The following is an 18,775-nucleotide window of genomic DNA, read 5'->3' on the forward strand; positions in this document are numbered from 1 at the left end:
GAAAGAATGATTTACTGATTACAAATGTTAAACCTAAATTTATGGTCAGTCCTTTAATCAATGAAAAGCAGCAGAGAATTAATTTCTGAGAAAGAGTAATACTAATTAGCTTTACAAAAAACATTGTCAACCATTAAATAACATATTCAGCACTGTTTGCAAAACCCTTTAAAGTCTACCCGTCTGTTACAGTAAGACAGTTTGATTAGCTACAAAGGTTTTACAAAAGGTAAATAGGTATACGCATAGGGTATACTCGGGTCTAGTATGTGATCAGAGTGAAGCTGATTCTGGTCTTTCTGCAGTGTTAAGAGAACATGACTCTCCCCTGGATACTGTCCATTGAGAGGTACCCACTGCACTTCTTTTCCAGTTGAGCAAACTAGAGCGGTCAAGAGACCCGAGCCCAAGGCCATACAAGGGGGAATACAGGCACTAACCACTACACAATGCTTCCCCACAACAGGAGCGAAAAGACACTAAGATCCTCTGAAATACTGGTGAAATTTAAACATGTCTGGTAGAACAAGCATCATGTATTTTTCTTAAAGTGAGAGCCCTCAAGGTAAATATACCACTGATTACATATTGATTAATAGTAAAATGGCGAGTTATCTGTATATGAACGTAACGAGAAGAGGTACTTTTCCTTAGCATCCACCTATCCATCCTTTACCGTAAAGCTGCGGAATTTAGAGACCCCAATTAACCTAGCCAGCATGTTTTAAGGGGCACAAAGAAACGGCCCAGATAACATGAAAACTGCCTGCAGGAGGAGTCCAAAGCCAAAATTAAACCGAGCACTCAAGAGCTGTGAGGCAGCGGCGCTAACCACAGATCAATTCACAGTTCAGCCCCCTTTTCCTTTAGATACCTCCAGTCGCCTACTGTAAATACTGGTGCACTACTGGTGCCCTTGGCTGCTGTCGCACCATCCAGGTGGGGCTACACGTTGGTGGTGGAGGGGAGTACCCAAAACTTGTAAAGAACTTTGAGTGGAGCGTCCAGAAAAGCGATATGTGTAGGGATTTCATTATTAATTATCAAGTGTATTACAATTCTTAATTTAATGATGATGGACTGAGCATAAATTTAGAACAGTAATCCAAGATGGAGCTATGGGGCAGCACAGCAGAAGATGAGGCCTGTTAGTGTTTGACTTAAACACCAAACTGTTTTACAAGGAAGCACCTCAGCAGGCTGTGTGGCCAGACAGAGAGAAAGAGACTCAGGTGGAGCTATGACAATAGCACCCTCTGTTGTTCGCTTGGTGGCAGAAGAGAAGAAACCAGTGAAACCAGCAGAAAAGCTTTCTTTACTTAATAAAATGGTTGTTATCTCCTCTTCTAAACTCTACACAGGTTAGAAAATGAGAAGTAAAGAATCAAGAGTTAAGGCAAGGCAGGGACAAGACGACACCTACGAAAAGAAAACACGAGTTATTTCCATGAAGAACCACACTACATGCGAAAACCATAATACAGCAAAAAAACAATTTTTATACAGTACATCTGCAATTTCAAGCGTAGGATCTTAAAATTACGGGAATAGTTCAAGGGATGAGATCTCTTTTGTCATACTAAATGCAAGTAATTTTATTAAGCAAAACGTACTGTATATAGACATTAATGCCACTAAGCTAATCACATTTTTATGCAGCTTTATACCATGACCAAATAAAATCAAAGATGACTATCACAGCAAAGAAAAACCAAACACAATTATTTTATAATGATTTGAGAGTGACAGATAACATTAAAATATTAAGCATAAAACAAGGTCGTGGACATGGGCTTAAAAACCACTGAAGTATAACATTTCAGAAAGGCTTAGAAATGAAGAACATGGACTTGAGGCAGCGGGACAGAAACATGTACAGTAAACCAAAATGCTAAGACACTTGCCATCTTCCAAATTTTAGCTTAATCATTATTCCTGACTTTTCATGGGTGTGAAATACAGAAGTCAAATGATGATACCAGAACACAGGAATTAAACTATATAAAAACCCAGGTAATCAAAATGCATGTCAAGCACACAGATACAGATGACTGGAAACACCTTCAGAAATAATCCAGAAGATCCAAGGTACCCTAGTTCAATGATTTCTCTTCTTACAAATCTGGAAATTCAGCTTCCCACACTCATCAGGTAAGTAAACAAAGTGCTATCTCCATTTACTGTATATACACACAAGTATGTAAACTGCATATATATATACACACCCAATTGCAGCAAAACAGAAACAGAAATCCTAAGTCTTGCACAAAGAGAACATCTAAATCAAAGAAAAGTAGATAGAATGAAATTATACAAAAAGCAACTTAAGAGTCCAACAAATCTCTGTACTACAGTAGATTTGAATGTGTAGCATCTCAGACAATTATGCTAAAGAGTTAAATATAATTAAGTAGAAATGAGGGGAATATGACCATTTTAAGGTTATTAAGCTCTGTGTTCTTACCATCAAGGATACGAGGAAGGTCATCCCGTCTTCATATTTTATCTAAAGATGTATTTATAAAGTCACTCTACAACAGTGCAGCTCTTTGCTGGTCAGAGACAATACCTCATCCAGCCCTTCATGACAACTAGCAGTGCTGGATGATGAGCTGCTGGCTGAAAGCAGCACTGCTATGACACCTGGGGTAAAGTACAACGACCGGCAATCTTTTCAAGCTGTTCCAGAGCAAGTTCGTGACTGCACTGCTGCAGAGTCCAACTGATCTACAGTATGTGTAAGTGTGGTGAGTGAAACGTTACACGTTAATTATATTAGTGTGATGGAGAGAGGAGGATCCCATCTGCCACCTGAGAGGAAAACCCCTTTTCCTTCATGCCGTGAGAAAACTGGAATGCCCCCAGCACGCAGGCGGATTGGACACATACCCCTTGTGTCTGCAGAGGCAAGGTTGCAGTAAGTCGCTTTTCCCACTGATTTGGGCGTGGCTCAGGTGAGGATTCCATAAAAGAGCGCTTTAATTCACTAATACTAGCCTGATGTTTCAAAACATCCTCCTGGGTCTTATCCAGGTCCTAGCAGTAGGGGACAGGGTCAGCAGGGAAACAAAATGGGACAACGAATAACAAGGACATTACATTTTTTAAATAAAAAGGAAAAATAAAATATGCCAAGTCTCACTGACAGCTGAACAATAAAGAGAAAATATGACTATCGTCATAGCAAAAATATTCACGCTAAAAAATATTTAGTTGACCTACAGCAACAAGAACTATTATGAGTGTACCTAATTGAGGCTCCTGATACAATCAGTAGATGGCACAATTGTGCTATAAATAGTGCAGTACTGCCACTTTAATGCAAAATATAATGTATTTTTAAGTATTTCAAAACCATTAGTATTTAGAAATGTATATATCTTATTTTTGGATAGAAACTTATTGGAATTCTGAATTTTCTATTTACAATGAACTGTTTTTGGAAACCTTTGGTTTGTATTCTGTGAAACGTACTTGTTTTATTTCAGTGAGTCGTGGCATATTTAGCGCTTCTGCTCTTTGTCTCAATGTGCAGAAATATACACAAAAAATTAAATGGTCAAGTAAATATAATGAAACGTAACAATACCTTGCATATTTTTCCAAATTTGATTGTCATTCATTCAGGCAATAAAGAACTAAATGAAATGATGAAAGAGCTCCTCTACATAGGACGTCGCATCCTGAGACATGAGGCACAATGTGTGCTTTGTCAAAATGATCACAGGATCACCGGGTTCACCAGTTCTGAGCTGCAGAATCACCAGAGTTGCAAGGACGCCAGGTCAAAACGTTGAATAAACATTGCGTCTGTATAATAATACAATTCAGACCAGTACCATAGTGTGTCTTCCAAAGACCCATACTTCAATGCAGCAAAGACTGAATCCAGGGGAATGGCTTGGATTTTAGTGCTTTTCAATTATTGTTCGTATATGGGGAGGCAGCGGAGGACATAGTGTTGTCGTCATTCATGTTAAATGAATTTTTCACATGTAGTGCAAGGTTCTCCAAATTGTCGTTTGGGCTTTTTGTTCAGGGAACAGTATTCCCCAGTGCTCCAAGGTCCAAGCTGCATGGACAGCACACAGCTGCTAGCATCCAGTTGGTATGCAGGTCACGGTCATGCTGTGGACTCATGACGTTTAGCTTTAACTCTGTAGCAACGGCCTGGTGCTTGACAGTGTCCAAAAATCCTCTGCAAGATCAGAGCGCCTCAAGCCTCTTGCAGGCACAACACCTTTGGGCCCCGCTGGAGCCGACACCAGGCTCACCATCCACAGATTCTGCAAGTGGACCTCGTCATATCAGAGGGTTTCCACGCAAGGAACTCTACAATCTTGAGCATCACGGACTGAATATCATTTTCAAAGTTTGGTCTTCTTATTCTCTTACATTTGACAACATTTTCCCAAAACCGATGTCATCTGACACCCTGTCCTCTTCACCTTATAATGTTTAAGCTAGCAGATTAAGTGCTAAGAAGACATCTGTGAATGTTGTTACAGTGTACGCCTAGTTACCATTGCCCTTCATCACAGGATTTTTGAAATCTACTGACCATTTAATTTTTTATGTACATAGTTAGAAAACATCTAAGTGAGCTTAGTTTGTTACCATATCATAAATACTGTATTAAGCTTGTGATATTAATAAGAAAGCTACCAAAGCAGCAGTCCTCCTTTATTTAGGAAAAGATTAGTCTGGTTATGAACACGTTTACCAGATAAATCAGAAATCTGCATCTGATTGTGGCTGCCTAAACAAAACCTTGGAACAATAACATCCCCTCTCCCAATAAAAAGAACAACATAAGCAGGTGATTCACAGTGAATACTGTATGAAGGCAAGTATGCCGGTACTGGAAGATTCACATGCACTCAGGATCCCCATGCAAATCATGCACAGTGTCCACAGACAGAGCCTGTGAGTGAAAAGCAGTCTTGAGGAGCAGCAGCCCAGGACAGGAGCAAGAAACAGCTGTTTTATACCAACCTCCAACATTAAATTGCTATGTCTGACATATATATTTTCCCCCTTTACTCTCAATGACTTCGTCTGTGGAATCAAAATGAAATAAGACATTTGCAAAATGCAAAAAGCAGACAGTCCAGAAATAAGAAAAAAACACCAATCAAAGGAATGTCAAAACCACTGAGGGCACAAAAAAAAAGAACTTGTTTTTTTTTTTACAAAAACAAGCTTTTTAAATAGCTTCTAACTACATAACACCTCAAAACACTGTGTTTAGAAATTATCAGTGTTCACATTCAGCATACACTTTAAGGTAACTATATAAAAGGAGACCCAACAGCCAATTTAGTTGAAATGGGCAATATGAGACACTGACAGAAACGCTGTACTGTACGGAACAGAGTTCTGCTGAAATTTAGAATTGTAGCAGGTGAATGAAAAAATGAGTAATGACCACTATGGCTGTTAAAAAGCCAGAAGCTGAAGACCATTTAGCTTTGGTGGTATGTAACTAGACAGCTACTAAACAGTGCATGCCCTGGTCATTACAATCAAGCAGAACAGAACAAAAAAAAAAAAAAAAAAGTACACCACTGGCACCACACAGCTGACTTTTCCTGCCCAAACACAAACAGAAGCTGCAGCAAGGAAAACGCCCAGGAATCCTACAAACAAGCCATCCACCTCCAGCTGCTGCGAGTTTCCTTCTTCTCCTTCCAGCTGTGTCAGGTTACCCACAGAGCCCACGAAAGACAGCACACCTTAGCGCAGCAGGCCATTCTAGTATCTAAAGCATGACCAAGTGATTTCAGAAGCAGGAAACGAGGAACCACAGAATGTGCACTTCCTTCACAGACCTCAGCCGCTCCCGCCTCTGTAGCTGGTGCTGTCGCGCCATCCACCTGCTCTCCTTCCACCTATACCGTTGTAGAAATGGTTGAAGGAGCGTTTGCAAAAAGGTGAAATGGAAGATGGGAGGCTTCATTCTAAGCAGCACTACAAACAACGTGGTGGAGAGAGCACCATCCCCTCTGTGGTTCGCAGGCAGTGATTCACAGCGCGCAATGAGAAGACACGACAAGGGCATGCTGGTCTTGAAGATCTTGCACTCCGTTTTTTTCTGTGCATTTCGTCAAATTCAAATAATTATGGTCACTCTGATTTACAAGATGTTCCAAGAACAAATATGCAAAGCAGCTCTTCTGGAACCTCTGCATTTACTGCAGATGTTTAAGGGGCTTTTTAAATCTGCCTTATATTTTTCGACTACTGCACTAAGACTAGAACTACCTAATATTTGAAAGGAGTTTTTCCAAAGATAACAAAGCAGTATAAACAACAGTATACAAATAGCACTGACAGTATAATTATGCTATAAAATTGCACTGACCTCTTTTTTAAAATGAAAGCAACACCACTTCACATACAATACAATGTACTTATTAGGAGCTAGACTACAGTTTCCTGAATTTTGTAGAGCAAAGTGCTTTTATTTTGTATAAGATTGCCTTTATTTTTTTATATAACGCACTTATTTTCGGCCTTAAAGTTTATTTCCAACAAACTGAATATAAGCGCCTTGGGGCAACCTTCTTGTGAAAGGCGCGATATAAAAATAAACCGAACTGAATTTATTAACAAAACTGGAATTTGTGATTTCACCGCCTTCAAGCTGGTGTTTCAATCGGTCCTATTCTTCTATTTTACACAGAAAATCTTGCAAGGCTTAAGAAAAATAAAACAGAAAATGGACGGAAAAGCATGAATTGCAACAATCAAGCAGCAGGGTTACACACCTCCTCTTGCTCTGGTTTGTCAATCAGGTCAAAGTCACAAGGGGCGCTAAAAGAGGGCGCCTTAGGCTCCAGGTAGCAAAGGGACAGAGCGAGAGGAAGGGAGAGGGTGAGGGAGAAGGGGAGCGACTGGGATGCAGAGAGAAGCAGGGCGAAAATGAGAAAGAAGGAGGGAATGAGGGAGGGCGAGGTGATGGGGAGGTAGGGCTGAAGGCCGGGGGGCATGAAAGAGGCACAATCTTCGGGCAGAGAGGGGAAACAGATATACCCATCCTCATCCAGCAGCGAGGGCAATCTGAGGCTTTTGCACAAGCCAAAGAACGAGAAGTGAAATTCAGATTTTATCTCCACAGAGGTAATGCTTCCTTCTGCCAAGTCTGTGCTTGCGGGGGGAATGTCGCGGTTGCAAATGGGGACGTCTGGCGGGGAACGTGTTGTGACATTCTCATGCTCTGGTGTGGCCATGCTCTCGGCATGCTCGTCCGAACTGGGAGCGGGAACACCAGGGTGCTCCTGGTCCAGTTCTCCAAATGACAAGGGGTCGTCCTCCGAGATGTCAGACAGGACGTCCAGCTCAGAGATGGTATCCAGGTTCATGGAAAGGGATGCAATGGAGCCAGTTGGCGAGAGAGGGCACATGTGTAGTGACTAAACAGAAACCAACACCCCCCACCCCAGGCCGGATAAAATTGCAAAGTAAAAACAATAATGTGCATGACAAATCGTACAGAAAGAGTGCGCGGAAAAAGAAAGGAAAAAAAAAGAAACAGAAGATTAGTCTGTCGAGCATCTCAAGTCAGGAAGTGTAGCAGATTCAACAAATGGAAGCAGGCTAGACTAAAAGCATTGCAGTAAAGGGGAAAAGCAAGTGCAGTTTAGCACTGGGGTGGGATACGAGCACAGTCTAGATCCTCCCCTGGCATTTTCAAAGGTAGTTACATTCATCCTGACTGGTGAGTAGAAAGAGATCCAGTGAGCCGGAACAAAAACTGAAATGGCTTTTAAGAACTGGAAGCAAGTAAGATTTCACAATTTTAATTACTGGCACATGAAATTCAAGATATTATGAAATCTGAGCATTAACAGTGTTCAACTGACTGTGAAAAGAACTTCCTATGGATTTAAAGAATAATACACTTGTCAAACCTGTTCAAAAGTATGAAAAAAGAAAAACAGCTATCAAGTCTTGCATTCATGTGTTCAAAAAGCTCACAACAACCATGACTAGGTCCCCAATTGCTCCAATAGCAAGAGAAGATGCTGAATACAGTCTTTGATACCAAATTATATGACACTAAAAACAGTCTTTGATAAAAAAAAGAAATGCGTTGTGGACTAATTCATTCAATAACAAAAACTAAAGTCAAGCTCAACACTGTCTTACTGTTTACTAAATACAACTGTTCAGTGTGTCCAGTTCATAAAGACATATTGTAGCAGGAGTTTAGCTTTTAAGCACAGGAGACTTCTTTAAACATGTTTCAGCTATAACTCCCTAGTACTAAATCACATTCCTATATTTGCTTAGACAAGGAGTTCTTTGTTTGTAAACTGAAATAAGCATATCAAAATTGAAATTATCAACCAATGAATTAAGTACCCAGGTGCACTTTGTCAGTGAAATATTGGCTTAAAGGAGAGCAAAAACACAAAGGCTGCAGCACTACAAAAGATTAACCTGGACTGACTGAGTATCGAAAAGAAAACAAGTCTCTTTCCACCCAATGCTTTATTATGGAAATCTTTAGAATATTTGGATAAATATATCTCAGGATACATACAGTACATAAAATACCGAAAAGTACGTTTTTAAACTATCAGCTGCTGAAGAAAGACAAAAACATTATTTCCAAGCACAATCACAAACGGAACATTACTGAAATGCCTGTGCAATGCTGCACATTTGCAGCTTGTGCAGGAGCTCAGTGGCGTTTTCCTGTGGTCAAGAACACTGCCCTTCGTCCTCCACAGCGGCCCCCAGGACGCCGGACAGGATCCGGCCCACCTTACCTTGGACTCCTGGGACAGCTCCAGGGCTGTTCTGGGGAGTGTCCCGGCATCTCCACTCTCCCTGCCTGCCACGCCGTCTGCCTTCCCAGCGGCATCAGGGGGCAGGCTCTGGTCAGCGATGTTGACCACAGGGGCTGAAGAGTCAAGGAGACGCTGCATTACAATCCCGCAAGGCCGGATAGTAAAGCACTTCGGTCCCGGCTCTAATCCCACACTGGATCAGAATCATCCCACTTAGTCAGCTGGAGAAGGAAATCATTCCCAGCTCTTTAAAAGAAAACAGTGTGCTCTAGAAACGATTTCTGCTGAAGTAAACCACGAATTTTGAACATACCATATGTCAGGTGCTGGGTTGGCGTATACAATTTCAAATACTTACTATTTACACAGAATGGGTATTATCCCAGAAAAAAACAGTTTCTGAAATCAATGACACGGGGGCACTGCAATAACTTTCCTGATGCTGAAAATGTCATAAATACATACGCAATACATATTTATTTATTTTGCAAAATTTGAAAATCTGTAACTGGACAATGTACTCTGCCATTTAATTAACAACGCACATGTAAACTACACAATGAAAACAACACTAGAAGACACTGGAAATCGGAAGCTCTTATGTAATCCCAATCTAATACTGTACACACAAAATGGTCACAGCTCATAAACTTGCTTATAAGAGAAACTTCTGTCGCATTCATAAGCAAGGTATTTAAAACCTGATTTCTAAAACTACTGCAGAAACTACTAGAGCAGAAATTGTGTAAAAAAGTATTTATCCAGATCGGGTTTAGTGAGAAAATACTACAAGTACTTAATCCATACAATTTAGCACATATGCTAAAACATTTTATCAAGCAGAAGTCCTATCAAGGTATTTCAGCAGTTTCAGCAGCGGTTAAACCCGGTCTAAAATGGATTAGAGATGTAATTTGAATTAGTTTGATTTATCGTCTTAACCTGTCTCCCTCATTTTCTGCATTATCAGAAACTAAAATTCACTGTATACAACCGAAATGCCAGGAAAAATATGATTTTGTTGTTGAAAGCTTGTGAGCATTTCTCAGAAAATGTTGATGTAAATTTAATTTTTGAATAGTAAAGGAAGCCATTCCATACTGATGTTCTCCCCCCAAATCAGTAACTGGTAATGATGTTAATTTTACAATATGGTACTATAACGTTCACACCATGAGAATAACATCCTGAGTTAGAACTTCAGAAATGACTGGGAGACAATTAAACCCTCCATTTGCAAAGCAGTAGAAGTCCACCAGGTGGAGCTGCAACACAGACTTCTTATGATGGCAAAAAGCACACTGACTCCTTTTTCTCAAGATGAAGTTATTGTATTACTCCCCACTTAAAAGAATTACTGCTCTAATCCAATGATCAATCATTGGTCATTTCTCATAATCATGGAGTATGTCTCATCACTGGCAAGTACTGGGAAGGGTTTTTTTTCTCAACTCTCTAGAACTGGACAAAGGAACAAAAAATACAGGAGCTTCTTTTATAATAATAATAATAATAATAATAATTGCTTACACTTATATAGCGCTTTTTCTGGACACTCCACTCAAAGCGCTTTACAGGTAATGGGGACTCCCCTCCACCACCACCAATGTGCAGCATCCACCTGGATGATGCGACGGCAGCCATAGTGCGCCAGAACGCTCACCACACATCAGCTATCAGTGGGGAGGAGAGCAGAGTAATGTAGCCAATTCATAGAGGGGGATTATTAGGAGGCCATGATTAGTAAGGGCCAATTGGAAATTTGGCCAGGACACCGGGGTTACACCCCTACTCTTTTCGAGAAGCACCCTGGGATTTTTAATGACCACAGAGAGTCAGGACCTCGGTTTTACGTCTCACTTTTATCTGATTGAGTGAACAGAATGAAACATTCTGCAGCAGACCAGGTGTGCATAGTATTATTCGGGGAAGCATAATTAAAATAATAAAATATCATTGCTTAATGAGCAAATAAACCCTAGACAAAGGTGTGATCTTCAGTAGGCCTGGTTTAAAGACGTCAAAGAACATAACTTTGTCCAGCACAGCTGTGGACAGATTGTCTTTAAACAACACAAAACAAAGGTAAACAGACACAACACTGTATTACTACATTGCAGTAATTCATAATTCATTTTTGATAAAAGTCAGCTAAAAGCTATGAGGGTGCTGAACAAAAGTGAAAGCAGAGTTGAAAGAAAGAAATCTGAAATCTGTGAAAACGGATTGCTGCTATGACACTGGCTCCTACGAGGGACAGTATCCATTAGCAGAAGGCTCTTCCTGAAGCTCAGGCCCGGAGCCCACGGGCAGCTCACAAGCCAGACTGCTCTGCGATTCACTGCTGTAACACTATCTGTGCTGGATATACAATAAGCTTTATGTCATGAGATCACAAGACTGACGCCGCAGTATGACAGCAGAACCAGATGTCATTTGCCTTTGAGGCCATCGAAAGCTTAGCTACACACCATAATAAATTGATGAGATGAAGTCTGTTTGGGGAAAAAAATCCATTACCACCACCTCTAAAACCATTACAGCTAGTACTAAAGGATGAGCACAGGCAAAACCAATATCTGTCTGCTCTGCTAGGTTTTGTCAGTAGGGAGGAATGGTAAAGTGCCCCTGAGATTTTGTTTGCGAGAAATGAAAAGATGTTTTCTGAATTACAACTAAAACATGTTTGCATAAATTACCCATCTGGACTTGAACTTTTTTTTTGGTAGGAAAAAAATAAAACTGATGTCAATGTAATTTTTGTACAGGCCTTGCACAGAGCATAGCATGTAAATCACCTCTCAATATTAAATTTACTGATGAAAGAAGCCAGTGAAAGGGCAGAGGAGAAACAAAAAGAAACACAGAAAAGCCTTGCTTGATTTTTGCCAACACGAAGACCTTTCCAAGTGTGAAATTATATAACACACCTTGGCTGCAGTACTAAAACACACATTTACAGTCTCTATTGCTGAAATGGATCATGTCCCCTGATCACAAACTTTGAGGACGGGTATGAATTTTAGAATTGTTTGCTACTGAGGCGAAGCAGGAATTTAAGGAAATAAAAAAAAACAAGAAAAAAGGACCCAATGCAAAGTCATAACATTTTAAAGGCTGTCAGAAACAGAGGGAATATCTGGGATCATAAAATTCTGGCACCAGATTTGATGCAAATCCCGTTTCTAAATGTTACCAAATATTCTGGGTGTGGTTCCCATTCAGCACACGTGTCCTGTCAGAATAGCAGACGTCTCCCCCAGAACAGCACGAGTCCAAGTGAACACGTCACTTTCTGTCCTGTTTTCTGAAGAGGCTTGGACTGAGAGGTGAAAATGAAAGCCAGGTGTGCCAGGAGGAGCACGTATAAAATCAGACTTAAGGAAGTCCTAAAAACCACGTGTGCCATCCATCCGTCTAGTCACTCCTCTCTCTTGTCTCTCTTGACCTTCTCCAGAACAGTCCTCAAGCGTCCTCTGCTGACTTACAGAAACGGCAAGCCTTTTCCCTCAAGAGCTGATGTGCGATTTAATAAGGTCCCACTGCCTTCCTCCTGAGGGCTGATCCAGGCGGCTGAAAACATTGCTAGTCAGATAATAATTTATACCCCAAACTGTGTACTGCAGCAACAGGCTCCTTTAACCAAAGCAACTTTGAAATACCATAAACAGCACATTGTCAAGAATAAACATTAAAACAAGATTACAAAATATTCGCCATAAAATTACCCTCAGTAGTTACACACTGTTGTGCATATCCACCCAAATTCTAACCAGCTGCAGGAGCTGGCTGCAGGCCTTGAAACCACTGTTTTAATTCCAGTCTCAAAAGGAAGTCCAATGGCTGTGATAAAGCTCTGGTTACTGAGATCCAGCTTACTTAAGATAGAATCAATACGTACAGCTTAAGCACACTTTGCAAAAGCTAAACAATTATTTGCAAACAATGATTTTCTCTCTTAATTTATATTAGGTCCAATTCAGATTGTCACTGCTAACGATTACAGATAATAGATTTTTTTTTCATTTTGAAACTGACGATACCTGGAGACGATGATTTTTATTTCTTGTGTTTTTGTCTTTTTAAATCTTGAACACCTTAGGCTGATGCCTCGTGGTTAATGAGAGGCACTGGGGCTCCAGTTAGATGCTACCCACGCTGATACTGTATCTCAAGATGTTGAAAGTCTTCTGCCCTCACAGGTTCAGCCATTGTTTAGGAAGAACTGGCACTGCTCATTGCATAGGGTCACTGCTCTTAAATCATGACATAATTGTGAAGCGTATTAGTAACTTTTTTTTTTTACAAATATGACACCGGAAAAGAAACCTGCATGGTTTACAGAGCTGAAGTATTTTTTTAAAGTCTGTATCTGTCTCATTTCTCCCAGATATTTAAAAATAATAATCTAGTTGTATCTAACTACGAACAGGTTAAAAATCACCAGGATTTCTGTACGTTGGCCAACAGTCACAAATAAACAAATCCTAGTTCCTCTAAGACTAAACTTTTTAACACTTTGAGAACACACCCACCCTACACCTCAATGCATGTGCAGTAGGAGAGCTCGTGTCCAGTTCACCCACTTCGAACTTTCTTACCTCCATCAAGACTCCTAGACACCCGTTTACTGGAGGTCCTCTCAAAATAGGGGGCTGGCCTGTCGATGAGCGTGCTGGCCTGCCGGGTCTGAGCCTGGGTGCGCCCACTGTACCGGAATTTGGAGCCCAGCGTGAGGAATTTGGCTTTTGGCGGCTGCTCAGGTGCTACCAACCTTTAACACCCCAAAACATAACACACAAACGTTAAGAGCTTAATAAGTATAAAAAAGACACATTTAATCATGTTCCTTTAAGTGCAACATATCTTAAATGTTCTACAATGTTGAGTATTCAAGTCAGTAGTAAAGAAACACTGCCTCAGGATGGTTGTCACATTATAACCTAGTACTCTGATAAACAACCCAGTTTCCAGTGCAGTGTCTCAGTCTTTGCACATATGCTTGTACCCCAGAGTATAATCAGGTCTGGAATGTGCTAGAAATTACGTCCTTTCTTTCCACAGTTGTGAGGTACTCTCTCTAACAGCTGCACTTCAGATGAGATGTCATGAGAGGTGGGGGCTTGAAGAGCCGAAGGCTCCTCCACCTCTCTGGAGCACAAGAGACTGTATCCCCAAGCACACCCTGAACCTGAAGACTTCCAGTATTGCAGGCTCTACCTACTGGCTCACCCACAGCAACATAATCAGGATGCATATCATGCCTTTCCCAAGGCCCAGTTCACACTACGGCATTCCAGGGGAGAGAAGCCTTCCCACAGCTGCTGTATGCACCACAGCTCAGCAGAGGGTGGGGCCAGGCTGAGACGCCGGTGGCACAGATTCAAAATTCCTCTCTCCAGATGTTTTTTTTTCTGGGTTACAAGCTATGCAGCATTGCTTCATAGAAGGCCACTAATGTAACACCAACAGCCATAGCGCTTACATTTTGCCCCCCAAAAAAGCTATCGCTTGTATGTGGGTCAGAGTGAGGTACAGATGGAAGAAGTCAACTCTATAACCTAGCAACTGCTTCATAATCAGAAGGAAGGGTGTTAGAGATTGATAGGGGAGCAAGAACATGGTTATCAGCAGTGAAGCTACATTAAAATTAAATCAATGTTTTATCAGTCCCTTACAAACTTGTAAGTTTGTGAAACTGCTTGATATACAGTTCTCAAAGAGGTTTACACTGTACACATTCAATAATAAGAAAAAAATAACCAAATGTATGAAGCACCTAATAATTTGCTGTTTATTTTTATAGAATATCAGCAACTAGGTCATGCATTAGTTTAATCTAAAAATTAGTTAAAAGTTTAGTCGGCTTGCAAAATACCTTTTATCATTTGCAAAATATATATTTTGGGGACATTCATAACATATCTATGGATATGATCTCTACAAACCAAAGGAATTTGAAGAATGTATTAAATATATTTGCTGGAAAACATCTGAAAAGCAACTCAATTTTTCCTTTCACACAGAAAATACGAACTGATGGAGTGAAGGGTGTGTGAATAAGGGCCTATTAATAAGCTATTTATAATAATATAAATTTAATATAAAATTATTTAACATCTCATGATGTTATCATAAAAAACACACAGAGAGGATAGTCTTTGGTGTAGAATCTGTCACAAAATTTGTTTCCCATCTAGTGTGAATCAATATTTAATGAACGCTTTATCCCAATTTGTACTTGATATGAGGTATTTTATTACAATACTTAACAGACAAAAGCATAATTATAAACACAACTAGGTAATCTCTGAAGACTTATACACTTTATCTCTTTGGTACCAAGCTTCACTGTTTTTAGAGAAATCTGTTAGTTTTTAGAGATGATATATTGATATATATGCACAATATGATATATTGATATATAATGATATATATAATTAAACAATAAGATTTAAAATTCTTTGTTTTTAGGAAAAGGGCATTAGGAAATCAGGTCAGACAGAACTATTATGGACATCCAATTCACAATACTTCAAAGACAGGTCACTCAATAGACAACCATTCCAAAGGCACTGAAACAGAGGGCAAGAAATAATTGAATGAGACAATATATTAAACCATGCTTAATTAATTGGCAAGTTTTACATTTTCTAAAAAATAAATAAAACTGAAAGTATACACCTCTGATTTAGAGCCATGTATGAAAAACTTTACATTTTGTGTTGCTGTTTATCATTTGGATTTTGTCATAAATTGATTAAATTTACTTTATTTGTCATTCCTTTCTAGAGCTACAGTACATGGCTAAATTAATTTGGAAAAATAAGCAAAGTAGCAAAAAAAGTTAAAAACATAAAGGAGCTAGTCTGTAACCAAAAGGAAACCAAATCTATATCGCTCTTAATCTCACAAATGTGCGATATAGATTTGGTTTCTTGTGGATACCAAGTTTTCCAATGTAAGTAAAACATTTCAACACTGGATTTGAAAGCACAACATACAATTAAAAACTGTCAAAAGACAGTTTCACTATAAAAAAAATCTGGGCAGGTATTAGAAATGAATTTGGATCCAGCTTGGAACAGTAAGTACGGCGATGATAACGATCGAAGCCACACGTAGCTGAAGCACAGTGAATGATTAGTGGACCAAGCCCAGTAACCATAGTGTTAAGTAAATCCTTGAAAACTATCCTGTTCAAAGTTGCTTAAGTGTGTTTCTGTAAGTCAAGCATTGAAATACTTTCAGTAAGTAACTTGGGTATTTAATGACTTGGAAATAACTCAACTGGGGTACAGCGCTGTTGCTAGAGGGAGTGCAACCATATATTACCCAGTGATCTGCTCTCCATTTGTGATGTGAAGGAAGAGCTAAAGCCTAACTTTATTCTGGCTGCACAAAGAGTGTAGCCATATACTGTAATCCGAGTTTGAAAATTAACTTGAAATATGCAGTGAAAGATCAGAATTACTGACAAATGATGTAATGTCTTTTTGGGGTTCCAAAAGTACTAGAAAAAAAAACGTGGGCATTACATTATCAGACAAAACTAATGCTGAAATGAATGCTATATTTTTTTAGTCTTTTGAACAAAAATTCTCCCTAATTTAACCCAACAAAGCATGAAACTACTACTCAATACAGTCTTGGTCGTGCACTGCAAGCATGCCAGATGATTTCCTGTCGATGCAGAAATAGCAGATGACATAGAAATCAGAAATGCACTTAAGCTTCTCTACCGTTCTGCTATAATGCATACTGTAAAGCCAAACTATAAACCTGTGCAAAATCCAGTTACTTCAGGTACATTTTGTTCGTAGTAACATGCAAGGAGGAAGCTACGGTACGCTATCTGACTCAGATTTCAGTGATTTCAGTCAAGAGGGCTCCACACACCTGAAGAAAGTGTGGTGCTCCACACAAACCTTCCACAACTTCTTGGCAGCCTTGTGGTTTGGCAGCTTGAATCCAATGGTGCTTTCAAATTGCTCTGTCTGGAAGAAATCAGTTGGATCCATTACTTCCTCTGAGCGTGTAATAGGATAAGATATGGAACACCTGCTTGAAAAGAACTACTGCCATGCCAGACAATTTAGGTTTAACATGAATGGGGGAAAAAAAAAATCTCAGATTTTCCATTTGTGCAATCAAGACTGTTTTCAGAGACTTTCTTCTAGGTGCTAACCGAGTCTTTTATTATTATGGAATATACCGTCTGTAGAAGGAAAATCTATCTGATGCAGTACTAGCATTCACTGTGTTTCGGTGAAAAACAGTTCTGTTGTTTCTTACCTCTCCTGGTCTAATTTTAATATAGAAATTGCTGCGTTTGTAGGAGATCTTGAGGATCTTGGGCCAGGCGAAACGATTTATTCGGAGTCTGTCTTTGTAAATTAGCAGTCCATTGGCACAAACACCCAGCATAATGTCTACTCCCTCTGAGTCCTAGCATGGTAAAAAAAAATAGTATTTAAGAATAGAGTTTGCATTTCTCAAATTTTCATCATTCATATTCTAGCGATGTTTAAACATTACATTCAAAGGTAAGTGTTGAATACAAATTTGCACTTAATTTAAATTTGCACTTAAGTAAATTTATGAATAAAAGTTCACATTAATAAAAATAAAGGAAAGACCATGCCACATGTTATACCAGTTGTTTAATAAGGCTTCAGGCCACCACATAGAGCCTGTATGCACTGTGGCAGAAACTACCAGTTCACAATCAGACGAGTATAATATAAAGACATGGCTCTTGAAATTTATTAAAAAAACATGCCAGCAATATTGTTAGTCAACACTCTGTATAAAACGGAGATAAAAGGGAAGGGATATAACTACTGTAAACAATAATTCAGTCATTGAAAAATACCTTCAAACATTACTTGGCAGGGAGATCTATGGAATTCTTTTATTTATTAATTTTTCCACCCACAAATCTAAATGCAAAAATATACTTAATTATTTGTTTATACAGCTGATGTATACGTATACGGTCTGTTCCAAATATCATCTAATATAATTTTCCACTAGCCTTCACTTCACAGGAACAAACCACATCAAATCTGCTTCCATGAGTTAGTTGGTTTTCACAGACCTATTTTAGATCTATTTTTATACTGCAGACTAAAGACAGTAAGATTTAAAATCTTATATGTTTCACACTGTCTCCCTGTTTGTGGATCTAATAGTTGTACTAAGGAAATCTCCAATGTACCTATAAACTACCCCCCTTCTATTTCCATTCTTTAATTATTTATTTTCATGATCCCAAAGGAAATTGCTGCTCCTTGGTATAGGAGTATATTCATAGTAATGATTGTAAAATGTGTGTGAAGACCAAACAAAAAACCCATATAGGCACCGCAGAAAAAATAAAACCTGAAACAAATGTCAATCCTTGTGATGCAAGTCTTGTCCACACCTTTGCAGAGGCAAAATTTAAATCGTCAAAGCAATTTGTTATTAAATGTCAATGTCAAAGCCAAAACGGGAAGATCTGTAAACCACCAACGCATGACGTCTTCATCCACAACCTCAGAACAATCCTGAAGTACGAAGAAGGAAATCTAAAATACAATGCATGCCCTCTTCGGCGTTACAAATCTCAAAACAAAAGAGTGTCATCGAACATGGACGTCTTTGGGCGGCACTTTAATTAAATCATGGCCATTGTACTTTTATCTTTAGTAAAAACTCTTCCAACTGAAGACATAATGGCAACAGAAGTGAAAATCTGAGCCAAACCCAGCACTGTTACACAGTGAAATTCTTTGCTTACTCAGGTCTAGAAGAACCTACCTTGGCATGATGCAGATCCACTCCATACATGGAGAGCTTCTTGGCATTTTCCAGGAACTGAGCATCAGCCTGAGCAGGAGTCAGACCCCTGAAGGGGACACCATTGGTACTCAAGAAAATTCACATCAGCCACATGCATCTTACAATTATTATTACTGAACACCTGCTCTCCT

The 18,775-nt window shown here is 39.4% G+C and overlaps 1 protein-coding gene across 15 annotated transcripts in view; it reads right to left on the reverse strand.

Moving 5' to 3' along the window:
* The window catches only part of epb41l2 (erythrocyte membrane protein band 4.1-like 2), a 107,170-nt gene that overhangs the window by 12,016 nt on the left and 76,379 nt on the right, over positions 1-18,775 (reverse strand). For 5 of the 15 annotated variants that reach the window (XM_088626904.1, XM_088626906.1, XM_088626910.1 and 2 more), the window contains 9 exons: positions 18,603-18,690; positions 17,094-17,246; positions 16,698-16,795; positions 13,400-13,572; positions 8,778-8,911; positions 5,832-5,891; positions 4,996-5,058; positions 2,890-3,036; positions 1,192-1,353 (listed from right to left, as the gene is read on the reverse strand). In XM_088626904.1, coding sequence (XP_088483030.1) covers positions 1,192-1,353; positions 2,890-3,036; positions 4,996-5,058; positions 5,832-5,891; positions 8,778-8,911; positions 13,400-13,572; positions 16,698-16,795; positions 17,094-17,246; positions 18,603-18,690 — 1,078 coding nt within the window. Of the gene's footprint in view, positions 1-1,191; positions 1,354-2,889; positions 3,037-4,995; positions 5,059-5,831; positions 5,892-6,770; positions 7,416-8,777; positions 8,912-13,399; positions 13,573-16,697; positions 16,796-17,093; positions 17,247-18,602; positions 18,691-18,775 lie in introns of all 15 variants that reach the window. The other 10 variants (XM_088626907.1, XM_088626918.1, XM_088626914.1 and 7 more) reach the window with 7 other exon arrangements.

The sequence above is a fragment of the Lepisosteus platostomus genome, chromosome 3 (genome assembly GCF_059453375.1).
Source record: "Lepisosteus platostomus isolate fLepPlt1 chromosome 3, fLepPlt1.hap1, whole genome shotgun sequence".
NCBI classification, from domain to species: domain Eukaryota; kingdom Metazoa; phylum Chordata; class Actinopteri; order Semionotiformes; family Lepisosteidae; genus Lepisosteus; species Lepisosteus platostomus.